General features: G+C 47.1%; 2 protein-coding genes across 7 annotated transcripts; one reads left to right on the plus strand and one right to left on the minus strand.

Annotated features, from left to right (window-relative positions):
* The first annotated feature begins 389 nt into the window (after nt 1-389).
* Nfe2 (nuclear factor, erythroid 2) lies at nt 390-8448 on the plus strand. Of its 3 annotated transcripts, none has more exons than XM_028874408.2 (3): nt 390-686; nt 5238-5407; nt 7189-8448. In XM_028874408.2, exons 2-3 carry the CDS (start codon nt 5294-5296, stop codon nt 8194-8196), a joined length of 1122 nt encoding a protein of 373 aa, XP_028730241.1. In that variant the 5' UTR covers nt 390-686; nt 5238-5293; the 3' UTR covers nt 8197-8448. The 3 variants fall into 3 exon arrangements, with proteins under 3 accessions (XP_028730241.1, XP_037053206.1, XP_037053205.1); XM_037197311.1 differs by lacking the exon at nt 390-686 and adding an exon at nt 3155-3227; XM_037197310.1 differs by lacking the exon at nt 390-686 and adding an exon at nt 4933-5075.
* Nucleotides 8449-10282: 1834 nt separating this feature from the next.
* Nucleotides 10283-16564, minus strand: Hnrnpa1 (heterogeneous nuclear ribonucleoprotein A1). 4 transcript variants are annotated; one of them, XR_003735034.2, is made up of 12 exons: nt 16453-16564; nt 15793-15909; nt 15428-15574; nt 15003-15213; nt 14828-14920; nt 14648-14740; nt 14410-14484; nt 14048-14206; nt 13336-13491; nt 13065-13130; nt 10627-10699; nt 10283-10427 (listed from the first exon to the last, which is right to left on the minus strand). XR_003735034.2 is itself a non-coding variant. In XM_028874406.2 (11 exons), exons 1-10 carry the CDS (start codon nt 16465-16467, stop codon nt 13075-13077), a joined length of 1122 nt encoding a protein of 373 aa, XP_028730239.1. In that variant the 5' UTR covers nt 16468-16563; the 3' UTR covers nt 12504-12837; nt 13065-13074. The 4 variants fall into 4 exon arrangements, 2 of the variants coding, with proteins under 2 accessions (XP_028730239.1, XP_028730240.1); XR_003735035.2 differs by lacking the exon at nt 14048-14206 and having other exon boundaries at nt 16453-16560; XM_028874406.2 differs by lacking the exons at nt 10283-10427; nt 10627-10699 and adding an exon at nt 12504-12837 and having other exon boundaries at nt 16453-16563.
* Nucleotides 16565-16958: the final 394 nt, after the last annotated feature.

The following is a 16958-nucleotide window of genomic DNA, read 5'->3' on the forward strand; positions in this document are numbered from 1 at the left end:
GAGGGAGGCGGAGAGAAAGGCTACACATTGAAGAGGGCCTCTAAGCAGCCGGCGGCCCCTCACCCTCAAAATAACGCTCTTAGAGCCCAGGCTTTCTAGAAGCGAAGCTGTTGCCCTAAGCAAATTGGACTCACTGTCTGCGGCCCTCTGCCTTGCTATGACTCAGTTTCCCTATCTGTCCCTAAGAGCCACCACCTGGGAAAAGGAGGAGGCTGCTGACTGTGTTTAAGCTTGGGGGTCACTTGTGAGTGGAGCATCAGCTGGGAAGTCAGGACAGGGAGCGCACAGTCCGGGACCAGCTGGAGAGGACCGAGAGCTTGTGAGCCCCGGGTGCCCCCGTGGCCTTAGAGAGGCGGGGGCGGGGTGCAGGCAGAAACCACACCGGGCTCAAGTTTCCTCTCTTGGCCAGAAGGGGCAGGAGGAGAGGAGGGCCACGGGGAAAGGGAACGGTTGGAGGAAGCACTGTAACTCTGGCCGAGGGCTTCGGAGAGACCGCCGGTGCACCAGCTTCTTCCCCGGGCCAACCGGTGCTCCTTGCCCAGCCATGGCCCGGGGGCGGGGCCCGGCCCTTGGCGGCGCTCACAGGCAGCGCTCAGCGCCCCGGAGGCGTCAGCTCTGACCCAGCCTCCCAGGGACACTACCAGCAGCCTCATCTCTCTCCTCACCCGGCTTGGAATCCGCCACAGGTGCCTGAAGGGCGAGTAGGGGGAGGGAGCCCTCAGTGGCATCTGAGGAGGGCAGGCGGGGCAGGTAGAAGAGATACAAAGAGGAATACCTAACTTTCTGTCTGGATGTTTCTAAGACATCTTCCAAGACTGGCCCTGGTGTAGGAAACTAATAACTTTGGAGTAATACTACTTGGAGATACTTTGGAGATAACTTTGGACGGCTTCCTGGCTGTCCTGGGATCCTTGGGGTGGGAGGTTGTGAATGGGGAGCACACAGTGCTTTCTTGGGGCACCCTGAAGGAGCAGGGGAGTAACCAGGGGGAACCCTTCTATTGGCCTGTTGTCTGGAGGAGCTTGTAGGCTCCAGTAATATGGTGCCACCATGTCCCCTTCCCCACTGCATTCTGCAGCTCCAGCCATTTGAGATTTGGGGGAAGCTTAGGAACTGTAGATAGATATTGGATATCTGAATTTCGGAGAAGCCTTGCTACAGCAAAGGCCGGGTGGTTGGCCGAGAGGAGCTGTTCTTGCTTCTCTTCCTCTCCAGTCCTGGGGCAGTGGTGCTAAGCTGGATCTGCAAAGAGGGTGTCTAACAAAGTGTAGATGCTTCTGTGGGACTTCTTGGTTGCTTGCAGCTGGAGGTTGAGATGCTGTGGGAGAGAAAGAGAGCTACCAGATCTGCTGGATGCAGCCTCCATTTATTGCTTCCAAAGAACCGGAGTTTGGGTTCTAGGGATAAAGTCACAGGAGAGCAGAAATTTGTTCCCTTTTCCTTGTTCCCAGGCATTTCCAAGTGTGCTCCCAGGGGACTGAGCTTCCCTGACTCAAATCTTTTTCTCTTCCTTCTTCATTCTATTGGTTTCTCGATTTCACCTCTCTGTGCCTCTCCCTCTTGGGAAGTTTTCCCTGATCTTTGTAACTAGTTTGCTTACCTGCTTATCTACACACCAAGTTTTACTCATGTCTCCCCAATCCTTCCATTATTTGTGTTGACACTAGGAGAGGTGGAGTTACCTAATAAGTCTCCATAAAGCACCCTGGGGCAAGCTCCCTATCAAAGAAGTGAAAAGTCCCAGGTTAGCCATGGAAGGTAAAATGTCTTCCTCTCTCACCTCTCCAAATGATCCTGTATCCTTAGTCAGAAAGCTTCATATTCTATAAAGTCCTAGGGATCATGAGAAGACCTTTGGAGAATTCTAGGGATGTAGCTTAGTGGTAGAGTGCTGGCCTGGCATATTCAAGGCTCTGGGTTGGTCTGGAGAGAGGCCAGGAGGGAGGAAAGAAGGAGGGGAGGAAGGGAGAAGGAAGGGAGGAGGAAGAAAAAAGTGGGTTAGGACCACCAGGATGAAAGAGGAAGGAAGGATGGAAGGATGGAGGTTAGTTTCTGCAGTTGGCTCAAATTCTACCTGATCCACAGTGCTTAGTACTAAAGAGAATAACTAGCCCAGTGGATCCAGTGATTATATGACTGAAGATGAGGGCTAAACTGTAAAACAAGAGCTACTTTTGCTAAAGACAAGGGCCCCTGGAAGCCTAGCCCACATTCCTGGTCTCTTTTCAGTACTTTCTTTGGTGTTCTATTTGAACATGTCTGGCTCCTAGTCTGTCCTATTGGCTGCAAGCTTGCTGGTCCCCTGAAAGGCAGGCTCCCAAGACCCAAAGGGCCTATGCCTGGTACAAAAGATGGTCCTGTAATTTCCTTTATGAACCTCTGCCCAGCCTCCAGCCTCTTCCTGCCCTCTCTACCCTCTCAATTTTTTTTTTAAATCCTAAGAAGAGGGAGAAGACCCACTTCCAGGTCTTCATGGGAAAGGACTGATAGCTAGGCACCACCTGGAGTCTAGCCTTGCCTGGGGTCAAAGGTTTGCAGTTAGATGAAGACTATAGAACATTAGCTGTTCCCTTTCTTTGTATTCTTTCTTGAAAATTCATCTATCTGTGTTTCTTGAGGCAAGATTGGCCTGTTTGTGAAAATGTCTAGGACATTTGTTGAAATACTTGTTCTTAGTGCCTGCACATGAATTCAGTTCAGCAGGCCTGGATGGCCTTCAGGGATGTTTTCCATGTACCCCCAAGTGAATATGGTGCACAGTAAGATTTGTGGCTCTGACTAGATGCAGTCTGCTCCCTCTCATAGCAGTGAGGTCCTCTAGTCCTGCCTTCATTTAATTGGAGACTATGATGCAATTTGTTCAAGGTCATGCATCTTGAAGAGTAGAGAACCTTGCCTTCTCGGGCAAGATCTTTGTATTGCTCCTCAGATTCAGACCCAGGAAGAGAGGAAAAACAAAGAGAGGCAATAGTCATAGTCCCTGCCCACCCCCAAACTCCTTCTCCATTCACTCTGTCTTTGGGCAATTTCCGCCAGAACCTGGGTGGGGAGGGTGGAGTTCCGGTGTTGAAATGGCATCCTGGACAGACATAAACACCCCACCCATTCTACCCATTGGTCAAAGGCCTGTACCTATACCAACTCCCATTTCTGGGGATGGCATTATAGCAAGAGGGTGGAGGCTAAGCCTCAGGCAGACCAGCTGTAAAAAGGACACTTGGAGCCAGGTGGTGGTGGTGGTGGTGGTGGTGGTGGTGGTGGTGGTGGTGCACTCCTTTAATCCCAGCACTCAGGAGGCAGAGGGAGGCAGATCTATGAGTCTGAGGCCAGCATGGTCTGCAGAGTGAGTTCCAGGACAGCCAGGACTGCTTCACAGAGAAACCCTGTCTCGAAACCCCCCTACCCCCCAAAAAGGTAGTGATTATACATTTTGTGGTAGGTCCAAGAGAGGATTCCACAATGAACCTCAGGAATGGACTATTCTTCTGGTGGGTGATGTAAAGTCATACAACACAACTTTAGGTCATCCAGCCCCATCCCCTGTTCTTCTGTAAGGTTTCCTTTATTTATATGGTGTGTAGTGTGGATGTGCATGCATGTACATGCTGTGCTGTGTCTTGGCCCTGAGAGATCAGGAGAACCTTGCCAAGTCTACTTGGAATCTGTTGTTAGACACAGAGAGAGCAGATTCAGATAGAAATGGGTATGGGGAATACGGAGGTAGGATGAAGAGAGGGATGGACCAAGAGGAGATAATGAAAGCAAGGCTAAGAGTTTGCAGAGAACTGTCCAAGCAGCAAGGAATTCTTCCAGTTCAAGTTGTCTAACTCCTTGGCTTTACAACTGGGAGAACTGACAAGGAGCAGTGAGATGGCTTGCCCAGCTACCAGACTGCTGCTTTGTGGCAGAACTCAAGCTAGAGCCCAGGTTAAAAGAAGAGGGGCTGAAGGATTGGCAGTACTTGGGGGCCCCAAAAGATATTTCCCAGAAGAGAAAAGGGTATGAGACATCATGGGAACTTGCTAAGGTAGACAGCCCATACCTAGGGAACCAAAGGGGCCTAGAAAGCAGCAAGGGATATGATCAGGTTCCAACCTGCCACCTATCAGCTTGGGCCTCAGTGTCTGCCTCCTACCCCTTAAAAGGTCTTTGTGAAGCCCAGTCTTATATGCTATGCTTATAAAACGCCAGCACAATTCTTGACAAATGCTTGCTAAGTCTTTGCTGTGTGTTGACCTTGGAAGAGAAAGGAGCCATGGTCATGTGGGGTGGGGCATGGCCAAATGACCTGGTTGGGATACAGGGTTGAGGTCCAGTGTCTCCTGGAGCCCATTCCTTCTCTGCCTCTGCTGCCTGAAGCTGATAAACCTCTTATCTGGCCCAGGCAGAGGAGCCCAGAGTAAGGATGGGAGTAGAGGGTAGGGCTGCTATCACCAGCAGGCCTGGGCCCTATCTAAGACAGGGGAGGGGCTGTCTGTCTGCACTTCCCACAACACACTCCTTGGGGATCCCCAAGCACTCACATCTTGGGAGGAAAGGAAAGGGCTGAAATGCTAGGCATGGTGGTACATGCCTCTAATTCCAGCACTTGGGAGGCAGAGGCAGGCAGATCCCTGTGAGTTAGAGGCCAGCCTGGACTACAGAGCGAGTTCCAGGACAGCCAGGGTTACATAGAGAGACCCTGTTTCAAACAACGAAACTGAGGACCCAAGAGGAAGACATGGGTGACTCTTGATGTTTCCCCCAGAATGGAAAACAAAACCTCAATCTCAAAAACTCAGACGACTGGATTTTGCCACTGACAGGAATACCATTTTTAGAGAGTAAGAGAAGACATCTTTTTTTTTTTTTTGGTTTTTCGAGACAGGGTTTCTTTGTGTAGCTTTGCGCCTTTCCTGGAACTCACTTGGTAGACCAGGCTGGCCTCGAACTCACAGAGATCCGCCTGCCTCTGCCTCCCGAGTGCTGGAATTAAAGGCGTGCGCCACCACCGCCCGGCCAAGAGAAGACATCTTGTCTGAGAAAAAGTAAAGATGCCTACTGTGTGCCCAGAGGACTGACTATGGCCAGAGCAGGTGAGGTAGAGAGTACTCCACAGAAAAGAATTTTGCAGTCCCTAGGGTCCTGGCATGAGTGAACCACTGACACCGACCCTTTCTTCTGGGGATTCTGCACAGGGACAGGATAAACTTTTGATCTGGCAGAAGTAGCTCTAACTCTTCCTTCCTTCCACACAGGTTGCTGGAGCCCTTTGAGCTTTGGGGGAACCAGGGCCAGCCGCTGGCACAGTAGGATGCCCCCTTGTCCTCCTCAGCAGAACAGGAACAGGTTGTCACAGCTGCCTGTTGGGGAGCCAGGCGAGATGGAATTGACTTGGCAAGAGATCATGTCCATTACTGAGCTGCAGGTGAGTATGGGGCAGGCGCTGCGGGGGCAGGGGCTCTGGCCTGGCCAGAAAGAGAGAGCAGAGGGGGGCGATGTGGAACATGGAGTGGGGGCAGGGCAGGGGAGAGGGGAGGATCTGGCTTGCAGTGTGGGCTTCTGTCCAGCGGCTCTGCTCACATTTCTACCACCCTCTCTCCTCTTTGCCCCTCTTTTTTTATTTTCTTCTCATCTGATCTTCCTCTCTTCCAGCACTGCCCATCTTCCCTCATTACCACCCCGCACCCTTAGCAAAGAGCTCCTTTCCTCCAGGTAGCAGAGACTTAGTTAAAGGGCCTCAGAGAGGGGAGCGAGACTATGCCGGGGTCCTCTCCTCTCGAATGTTGGACAAAGGGGTGTCTGTTGGTCTAACAATGACACCTTTGTCCTCAGCTGGGCTTGAGCAGGATAGCTCTCCTATGTAAGTTGGGGGCCTTGTTTGTAACATGTGTTCTCCTCTTCACTGCACCTGGGCCTGGACAGAGGGCTAACCCCCAGCCTGGGCTCTGTGCCTACCCCACCTCAGGCCTCCTGGTGTCCTCAGGATCTGCCCTAGACCCTCTTCCCACATACCAGCTCCCTCTGCTGGGCACACAGGGAATGGCGAGGTCCTGGACTTGACCTTTTGACCCTAGATAACCACAGCAGGAAGAGGGTTCTGAGGATCCATCTCTCCATCTAGGATAATATAGCCTTGTCTTCCTAAAGAGAGTAAAGGAACAGGAGCTATGTGGCCCAGTAAGAGCTTCTCCTGAAGAGGAGACTGTAACCACTTCAATGGGAGGTTCTTCTCTGAGGTCTCACCACAGGGACTTTTATTCCTGCTTAAACTGCTCTTCTTCCTCCTCCCTACTTTTTTCTTTTCTTTTTGTTTTTTTTTTTCCTGTTGTTTTTCTGTTGTTGTTGTTTTTGAGACAGGGTTTCTCTGTGTACCCCTGGCTGTCCTGGAACTCACTCTGTAGAGCAGGGTGGCCTTGAACTCAGAGATCTTGGCTCCCTCTGCCTCCCCAGTGCTACGGTTAAAGATGTGTGCTACCATGCCCAGCTTCTTTCTTTCTTTTTCCCAGACAGGGACTCACTATGTAGCCCTGGAGTTTGCTATGTATACCAGGATGGCCTTGAACTCAGAGAGATACACCTGCCCCTATCCCCTATGTGCTTGGATTAAGGGCCTCTTGATTTTATTATTTCATGTATATTCCTGTTTTTGCGTGCATGCATGTCTGTGTGAATGTGTTGCATCCCCTGAAACTGGAGTTACAGACAGACGCGAGTTGCCATGTGGGTGCTGGGAATTCAACCCAGGTCCTCTGGAAGAGTAGCTACTGCTCTTAACTGCTGAGCCAACTTTTCAGCGCCTCTCTTATTTTTTTTTTTTTTTTTTTTTTTTTTTTGACACAGGGTCTTACACAGCACTGGCTGGCCTTGTACTTGCTATGTAGCCAAGACTGACCTTAAACTCCTGACCCTCCTGTTTCCACATCTCGAATGCTGGTATTGTAAGCCGGTGCCACCATGCCAGCAAACTGCTTTATTCTTGAAACAACTTGATTAACACTATGCAAAAAGCTTCCACTGCCTTTTGTTTTTCAAGACAGGGTTTCTCTGTGTAGTCCTTGCTGTTCCAGAACTTGCTTTGTAGACCATGCTATCATGGAACTTGGGATATTGGCCTGCCTCTGCCTCCTGAGAGCTGGGATTAAGGGTGTGTGCCACTACCACCCACGATAGTCTATCTTCTAACCTTTTTTGTGTCTTTCTTTGCAGGGTCTAAATGTTCCGAGTGAGCCATCCTTTGAGCCCCAAGTTCCCACCCCATACCCTGGACCATTGCCTCCTCCAACATACTGCCCCTGTTCAGTTCACCCAGATGCAGGCTTCTCCCTGCCACTACCACCTTATGAGCTCTCAGCACCCACTCCTCATGTCCCAGACCTCCCATACTCCTATGGCAACATGGCTATACCAGCGGCAAAGCCACTCACCCTCTCAGGTCTGCTCAATGAGCCCCTCCCAGACCCCTTAGCTCTTCTGGACATTGGGCTGCCAGTGGGGCCACCCAAGCCCCAAGAAGACCCAGAGTCCGACTCAGGATTATCCCTCAATTACAGTGATGCGGAATCTCTTGAGCTAGAGGGTGCAGAGGCCGGCAGGCGGAGGAGCGAGTATGTGGACATGTACCCTGTGGAGTACCCTTACTCCCATATGCCCAACTCCTTGGCCCACCCCAACTATACTTTGCCGCCCACTGAGACACCCTTGGCCGTAGAGGCATCCTCTGGCCCTGTGCGGGCTAAACATGCTGTCAGGGGGGAGGCGGGGAGTCGTGATGAGCGGCGGGCTCTAGCCATGAAGATTCCCTTCCCTACGGACAAGATCGTCAATTTGCCTGTGGATGACTTCAATGAGCTGCTGGCGCAGTACCCTCTAACAGAGAGCCAGCTGGCTCTAGTCCGGGACATCCGACGGCGGGGCAAGAACAAGGTGGCAGCCCAGAATTGTCGCAAGAGAAAACTGGAAACCATTGTGCAGCTGGAGCAGGAGCTGGAGCGCCTGGGCAGTGAAAGAGAGCGGCTTCTCAGAGCCCGAGGTGAAGCGGACCGCACTCTGGAGGTCATGCGCCAACAGCTGGCAGAGCTGTACCATGACATTTTCCAGCATCTTCGGGATGAATCTGGCAACAGTTATTCACCGGAGGAATATGTACTGCAACAGGCTGCTGATGGGACCATCTTTCTGGTACCCCGTGGGACCAAGATGGAGGCCACAGAGTGAGCTGGCCTAGAGACCAACAATGGTACTAGGGCCTCTCCTCATTCTCTTCTGATAAAGGTACTCCCACCCCCAGGACTCACAAGGCACCGAGTTCTCCAGACCAAAAGAGGGTAGATGCAACCTTAGCATTTGGTCCTTCCAAGGTGTGTTCAGTGAGGCTCACCTGGAGGCCAGGTGAGTGCTGGCTTCCCAGGCCCCAAGCCTCCACCTCTTGTCTAAGCTTTGGTCCATAAAGAGCTGTGTGGAAATAAGCTTTCCATTGTGTCTTCCTTCTTGAGCGTGATGGAGCTATCTCAGAAATCACTGCTTGTTGAAGGGAAATCCTGAGCTCATTTTAAGTACACATAAAAATTGGGGAATGAGCAATGTGACAATCTATCCACCTTCACACCCCCTTCCAGTCAGAAGGCACAGATGCTTGAGGAACCCCACAGTCCTTGGTGGCCCCCAGTTCATAAATGACAGGAGCTGTCAGAGGGTTGCATCCTCGTGTAGAGTCTGCTCAGTCTCTAGAGCACACACAAACACAAACGCCTTTAGTTCTCTCCTGCTTACCTCACCCTGGGTCTGATAGGCCAGACAGAGACGGGAAGACCAAGGGACTGTTCTTGACTGGAATGAGATTACTCTACATTCAAGTGTGTACTCTTTTTAAACCCAGCCTAGAGCCTCTAGAATGCTAAGCAAGCATGGGGCTACACCCAGCTCTCCCTGGTTTTGACAGAAATGCTATCCAAGTCAGGCTGGGGGTGGGGTGGGGGGCGGCAGCTACCGTTTCTACCCTTCTAGATTGGAGACAAGGTCTTTTAATATGTAGGCATGTCAGTCACCAATTCATAAAGTTCCATTTGCTGTCTCCAAAGTGTGGGATTAAGTGTGTACCACCATACCCAGCCCACCCTTTTTTTAAACATTTTGTGTATGATTCAATCAATGTACGTACCATAATCATGCAGGAGCCTATGAGGTCAGAAGAGGTGTTCCCTTGAAGGAGTTTAGAGTGCTGGGAACTGAAACCCTGTCCTGTTACTCTCACATAGGCAGGGTCCCACATAACAGGCTGGCCTTGCACTTGTGTAGTGGAAAATGACCTTGAGCTCCTAATCTTCCTTTTTCTACCTCACAAGGGCTGAGATGCTGTATGCCAACCCAGCTCAGAAACTGTCTTTTCTTTCATTTGGAAATACAACTGTGTTCTAGAGGAGAAAGCAGAGATTCTAGGACAGCCAAGGATGCACTTCTTCTTAGAAAACTAGGTTGGCCTTACACTCATTTAGAAGTCCAAGCATCTTCTTGCCTCCCTAGCAGCAACCAATTTCTTTGGCTGTTTCCCAAGTCATAGCCTTTTTATTTTCATTTTCTTTTATTTCATTTTCTTTTCAGCCTGCCCACTTACTGCATTTTTTCCTATTAGGAAAAACCAGTAGACTTATCTACTTCATGCCTGTAGATCTTAACTGTGTTTGCTAATTGGCCTAGCAATGTTTTTCCTTCTATGTAAAAACTCAAAAAGCAGTATGAATGTGTAGTGGCCCAAGCCTGTATTCCCAGCACTAAGAGGTAAGGGATTGCTCCATATTTCTACATGTATCTATATCTAATTATCAGGTTAGCCAAGGATACTCTTCACATTTAAGTGCCCTCCACCAAGAAAATAAAAATTTTATAAGGGTCTCATAGCCTCATCTGGGCTGGACATTCCTTAACTGGGAGTGGTGTGCACTACCCAGTTCCATCATCTCTGGAACACTTAACCCTCACAACTATCTCTAAATTCCCCATCAAGTTTTAGGTTTTTCACATCAGAACCCAAACATGCAACAGGTTTGCACCCCACCCCTACCCCATAGAGATGGTCAGTTTATCCTTGTTAGGTTCTCAGGGACATTCTATGACCAGTTTACTCCCCCTAAATATTAACTCACAATGCATCCAAAATATAACTCAAGGGTCAAAGAAACTCCAGTCAGAAATGACTCAGACTTGTATGCCAAAAAGTCCCATATCCCCCAAACTCAAATTTGGAATTTGCATAGAATACAGAACCAAGTCACCTGCCATAAATCCCAGAAAGAGACAACAGAAGTTAATTAACTATAGTTTATTTTAAAAAACCAAACTAAGCCATTCACAAAACTGAATGATTTTAGCAGCATGTTAAAACCCAACTGCATGGCAGTGAGAATGAAGTACAGTGGCCCAGAATAAAGGCTGCTCTCATAAGGATGTTCCTGCAAAGGAGAAAAAAAAAAAGTCATGTAGTTTTATATAGACAGTAGTGGATTATACAATTTTACCTACCCACCCCTGGTTACATTCTGTTGTCCTACTAACTGCCAGCTACAAAAATAACCAGGTATCGCTTGGTTTTTAATTGCAGCTTGCGCCTTTTAACTTTTAGATAGCAAATCACCAACCATAAAAACTTACCTTTTTAGCCAAGAACTTGAAGTTTTTGTTTTAAATTTTACAACAGTGGTTAAGCCTTGTAGCAGATTCCTCCCTAGAAAAGTAAACAACCTTTAGAACTAGTCTTTTGTGAAGTTAATTCCCATCTTTTAAGCTATTCCCACCCTCCTCCCATTAATGATCCACCCATCCTCCCACCATTTTGGGGAAAGGTGTCTAATATATTACTTTGAGCCATTGCTTTAAGAAAATGGGTCAAAGGAAAGTTACGTAAAATTAAAGGGCAAAATGTATCTTCACAATAGAAATGTGTTAACTTCCTTCAAGTAGGAATATTGGCATTAATTAAAACAATTTATCTCCAGAAAAACCAAGTGCAGCTTAACTGGACTAGTTTTGGCTCAATATATTAAGAAAAAATCCAACAGAGAATTGGACTTTATAACTATATGGATGTAAGTAAAATCTGTTCTTACCTACTAGCATAGCAATAAAACCTTTCCTTCTGGTTCTGCCTGCTAGTCCTAAGAGTCAGGTGTGTGCCTTACTCTCTTCTGCCTCCTTTCTTGCGATGGTCACTGAAACTTCACTCCCTCCTAGCTTTCATGGAGGTGCTGCCGTGGCCTGCCCCTGGCTTATCTGTACTCCACATACCACAAGTGTCTACTCTCAGCTGCAGAGTTTCTGAGCTCGAAGCCATTCGCGCTATGCTTGCTAGCAGTTCCTAGTAGCTGAACATCTCCTGGATCTTTAAAGGCATTGTCCCGATTCCTGAGGTCTCTGCAAACTCCCTCAATAGTTAAGGTTCCACCTGCTATTGCAAACTCAGCCAGTATCATGGAACTACCATCCACACTCCCCACCCCCACCCTGCCACTCCCCCTCCCTTCCCCCCACCAAAACTTCCAAGCAATACACCGTGAGATGGAATATACAAGTCCTATGGCAAACAAATCATCTATGCTACCAGGTACAATGGCACTTAAAAGGGCACCAAATGGGAAGCTCAAAAGCATCTATGCACAAATAACAATTATTGGATAATAACTATTTTGAATTCATTTTCTATACAAATAGAAAACACTTCAGGATAACAGTGTGAAGGAAAACTGCTGTTAATACAAAACTGCTGTTACAGAAATATTGTCAATTATATTTCTAATTTGAATTTTTAATTAACTCAATTATTTCTAGAAAACCCTGAGGCACACCCACCCATGACCCTGTGAAACTGCAGTTTTCCTTCACCATAGCCTGCTCTTATAGCAATTAAGAGTCCTTACTATATATAACCACTTTTAAGATGCCCCAACACTCTAATCTGTGGGCTTATGGGTGGCATAAACCAGCAGTTGGTTTCTACTCTGGCAGAGCTCTGAACTTGCACTGTGATAACAAACAATCAACATTTACCAGGGGTAGTGGGTAGGGAAAAGTCCAAATCTCTGCCAGTCCCAAATCCATACAGTTGTCAATCCATTTGAGAGAATTAAATCGTTTATTGATTTACACATGATAATGGATGATACACAAGCTTCATTCCCATCTGTTATTTTAACTGATACCATTATTCAATTTTGATATTGCATAGGGTGTGCCAACAACCATTTTATTGTAACCAAACTGTGACTGTGCTTGGATGACCCTTTTAATGGTAAAACTCATTAAAGTCACAACAGTAACTGGCAGTTTAACTACACCAAGGTTTTTTGAAGACAATGGCTTCTCCACCCAAGCAATTATAAATAAATTCCAAATGGAACTTGGCACCACCCTGAAGGAATTCTAACTTCACACTGTTGGGGAAGTTTACCAAGATGGCTTCAGAGTAGACTAACTTTACACAGCACATTTAAAAAGAAAAAAAAAAAAAAAAAAAAAAAGAAAATAGAAAAAAAAAAAGAAAAAAAAAAGACACATTTATTCAGCGTCATGATCAGACTATTACATTTAGCAATCAACAGCATGGGTGAAAAAAGGTCTACAGTAAAACCCTTTGTTGGAATGCTTTACACTTTCCACAGAACAGAAACTAAAATAACCTGTTATACAATTAGTCACAAATACAGTCCTGGAGTTTTTTGCCCATACACATGAGTATTGTCTAAAACATGTCTTCTTTGTAGCAGCTAGACCCTGCCACCACTGTGCTTGGCTGAGTTCACAAATCTGTTGTAACCTGTAGCTTCCCTGTCACTTCTCTGGCTCTCCTCTCCTGCTAAGCTTTGTTTCCTGTTGAACAATATGGAATAAAGTTGTTAATCTAAAACACATTAAGACTCAAGGCTACAATCCAATAGAGCAAGTTGTTTCCCACAAATTTTGCTGAACTGTATATTAACTTAACATCCACCATTTTACTGCAATTATAATGTTAACTATGTTGCACTGCTCAGCTATATTAGGGTTACTGGGTTCAATTACAAAATTTAGTCAACACACACAAAACAGGTACTTACCTGGCTGTAATTAGAACCTCCTGCCACTGCCATAGCTGCTGCTGCTGCTGGAACCACCATAGCCACCTGGAAGCATTCAAACAATGTTTCAATACTGTGCATGTGTGATAGCAATGATCTTACAGTAATAGAGACAAATTCAATCATGATCTGTTACATGTCCTGCACCTATGATGTAATAAGGTTTACAAGATTGATGGGAGGGTGTGATTTTATTATCAGACTTTTGCCATATTCATTACATATACTGTACCTTGGTTTCATACTGTACCTTGGTTTCGTGGTTTAGCAAAATACTGGCCACCACCACCATAAGGGCCAGAACTTCTGCCTCCAAAGTTTCCTCCCTTCATTGGTCCAAAATTTGAAGACTGATTGTTATAATTGCCAAAATCATTGTAGCTTCCACCACCTCCAAAATTGCTTCCTAAAAATGGAAAGAAGGACTTTATTGATGACCTGAGGACTGAGCTTGTTCTATTTAGTGTTCTGAAAGATTACTCTCCTTCCAAAACTGCTAACTCCAAACCCTTATAGTTCATTCTCCGAGTAAGGCATTCAGTTAATAATCCAGTATTTACAGGAAGAAAAAGTCAACCCCACTAATGACAAACTGAGTTTTCTCCTTAGTGGTACTCACAAGCAATTTAGACATACAGGCCTTCTATATTCATGGCCAATGCAGATATCTCTTGGATATATCAACTAAATGCCTGAATTCCCAAAGGAATTTAGATACTAAATCCAGGTATGGTTTAATCTAATTATCTTAAATTGAAGATACCACTAACCACTCATCCACCTACTTATTTTTTGGGGAGGCGGCCCCAGCTTAAAGCCAGGAGGAGGTAGCACAGCAAGCCTATTTAATGTACCATGCAGTGTACCCACAATGCTTTAAGAGCTGTAAACCCCAACACGGGTATTAAACTCTACGGCTAATCTAGCTATCACACCAAGTACTTGCATCACTGGATACCTACCACTACCACCGCCAAAGCCGCCTCCGCCTCCTCCGTTGTTATAGCTGTCATAGCTGCCACTCCCGCCATAGCCACTGCCCTGGTTTCCATAACCCTGTCCACCACTTCCATAGCCTCTGCTTCCTCCAGAGTAACCAGGGCCGCCTCCTCCATAACCACCTACAAGAATACAAGCCTTCTCAATAAGACAAAAGTATTTAACAATAAAAATCTAAGCATAATGGCTAGTCCTGCTCACAGCATGCGTATTACGGGGCTGGTTGAACTCTGTCATGCACTAGGTTTAGTCTCTACTACTAGCCTAGTCTAAAGGTAGAGGCTGCCAGAAAACTTTATACTTACGGACTCCTTAAGAAACTTACCATCATTACCAAATCCATTATAGCCATCCCCACTGCCACCATATCCACCGCCACCACGGCTGCCACCGAAGCCACCTAAAAGAAACAAAGGCTTTAAACCAGGCTCTAAGTGAATGAATCAAATGCCAATTGTTGTGTAATGAGAACTACATTTGTGTTAAGACCTAAATCCAGGAAACACAAGCCAGCAGTTACCCTGAGTTCCAAAGGCAGTATGAAATCCAAAATAAATACATACCACGACCACTGAAGTTCCCCCCTCGACCAAAATTGTCATTGCCACCAAAACCGCCTCCACGACCACCACCAAAGTTTCCGGAACCACTTCGACCTTAAGAGATGTTTGGATCATTACATTAGACCAACTTGCAATAATTCAAACTAGCCTCTATGTATTCTAAGTAAGCAACAGAAATACCTCTTTGGCTGGATGAAGCACTAGCCATCTCCTGCTTTGACAGGGCTTTTCTGACTTCACAGTTGTGGCCATTCACAGTATGGTATTTCTGAACTTTAAAAAAAAAAAGTTAAAATTTTAGGGCTCAAAACCACTTGAATTCCACAGTCATTAGGAAATCTAACTCGGCACTTACTAACAATCTTGTCCACAGAGTCGTGGTCATCAAATGTGACAAAAGCAAACCCTCTCTTTTTTCCACTGCCTCTGTCAGTCATGATCTCAATCACTTCGATCTTTCCATACTGCTCAAAATAATCTCGCAGGTGATGTTCTTCAGTGTCTTCTTTAATACCGCCAACAAAGATCTTTTTCACAGTTAAGTGGGCACCCGGTCTCTGAGAATCCTAAGAGGAAAAACCACTTCAGTCATTTAGAACACTCCAATGTCTTATGTCATTACCAGCAGCACCCTTCCAAATGAGAGGCAGCTGTGGCGGCCCACGCCTTTAATCCCAGCACTCTAGAGGGAGGGGAATCTAATCTCTCTGCTTTGAGGTCTGCCTGGATTAATACAGTCTCCAGACAACAAGAACCCAACTATTAATAAAAACCACTCACTTCTCTCGACACGGCTCTCTTAGGTTCCACAACTCTTCCATCCACCTTGTGTGGTCTTGCATTCATAGCGGCATCCACTTCCTCCACAGTGGCGTATGTGACAAACCCAAAGCCCCTGGATCGCTTGGTGTTTGGATCTCTCATTACCTGTGTAGAGTTAATTCAATCAACATATTGCCTGATCTCAGGACCTGACGCCATTCCTATCCTGAACAGGTCCAGACTCATATATACAAAACCCCCAAACTAAGACTTTTTTAAAACTACACCATTAATTACCTTTACAAAGCATCTGGCTAAGAAACGCAACAAGATTAAACCAATAAAATTAAAGCATCTCCGCTTTGTGTTCCTTCTAATCTTACCACGCAGTCCGTGAGTGTTCCCCATTGCTCAAAATGGCTCCTCAGGCTCTCGTCGGTTGTTTCGAAGCTCAGCCCTCCAATGAAGAGCTTCCGCAGCTGTTCGGGCTCTTTGGGAGACTAAACGGAGAAAAGAGCGGTTAGCCAAGGGGATGGAACTTGGGAGAATGAAGCAACTCCACGCATCAACACAGGCCGCACTTTTTTTTCTTTTATTGTTCTTTATCACTGCGCAGGACCACGTGCTCCTCCCTGGGCCAGGAGGTGCTGCTGGGGGACGAGCTGGCAGCGCATGCGTCCCCACTCCATACGCACGCGCAACAAAAGACATGGGCTGGACTGGTCAATCGCCATTAACACTTAATGGCTCCCAAAAACATTAGACAAAGCCAAAAAAGGAAAAAAAAAACCCAGAGTCACAACACTCAAAACCGTATGTCTCTGAATTCTGCCACAAGGCGCCGTGCGTGGAAATCAGTAGTTAGCGGACGGCAGCCTCATGGCGACTGCGAGGACAAAATGGCGACCTGCACTTTGTGAGCAGGCCTCGGCGAAGACCGACCCCACACCGACAGCACGGCTGCCAGCAACAAAATCAGGGCAGATCCCGCCATGTTCTTTAAGTATGAAAGAAAACGAAGCTGCAGAGCGGGCCCAACTCACCTCTGACTTGGACATGACGGCAGGGCAACGAGAGCCTTCGGCGATGCTTCCCCGGGCGCGTCAACAGCCAGAAAGGAGTAAGCCAACGAACGCACCCGCCAGCCTACCGTCTGCGCGCCCTTTTATCCCGCCCCCTCGCTCTCGGCATTGGCAGACTCCGCCCTTGCTCCACTCTGATTGGAGATCTGAAACTGTTCCCACCCACTATTGGCCCGTGGAACCGCCCTGCTAAGAGACATCATCTGTTTGGGCGTTCTACGCAGTCTCCGCCCCTTGGAGTCACTGATTCCCCAGGATGTTATTTTTAACCAGATTATTGGCTAGATAATCTTTTTTTTGTATTTGAATGTAACCATGTCTTTAAACGCTTTTTATAACTTTCCAGCGCCGAACATTACAAACTCACTTGGCAAAACACGATACGTTAGAAAAGCAGTTCGTACCACTTTTTTCAGCCACCACCCATAAGAGCGCATGTGTAATAAAAAATGGCGAGTTTACGCCGG

The sequence above is a fragment of the Peromyscus leucopus genome, chromosome 20 (genome assembly GCF_004664715.2).
Source record: "Peromyscus leucopus breed LL Stock chromosome 20, UCI_PerLeu_2.1, whole genome shotgun sequence".
Lineage (NCBI taxonomy): Eukaryota > Metazoa > Chordata > Mammalia > Rodentia > Cricetidae > Peromyscus > Peromyscus leucopus.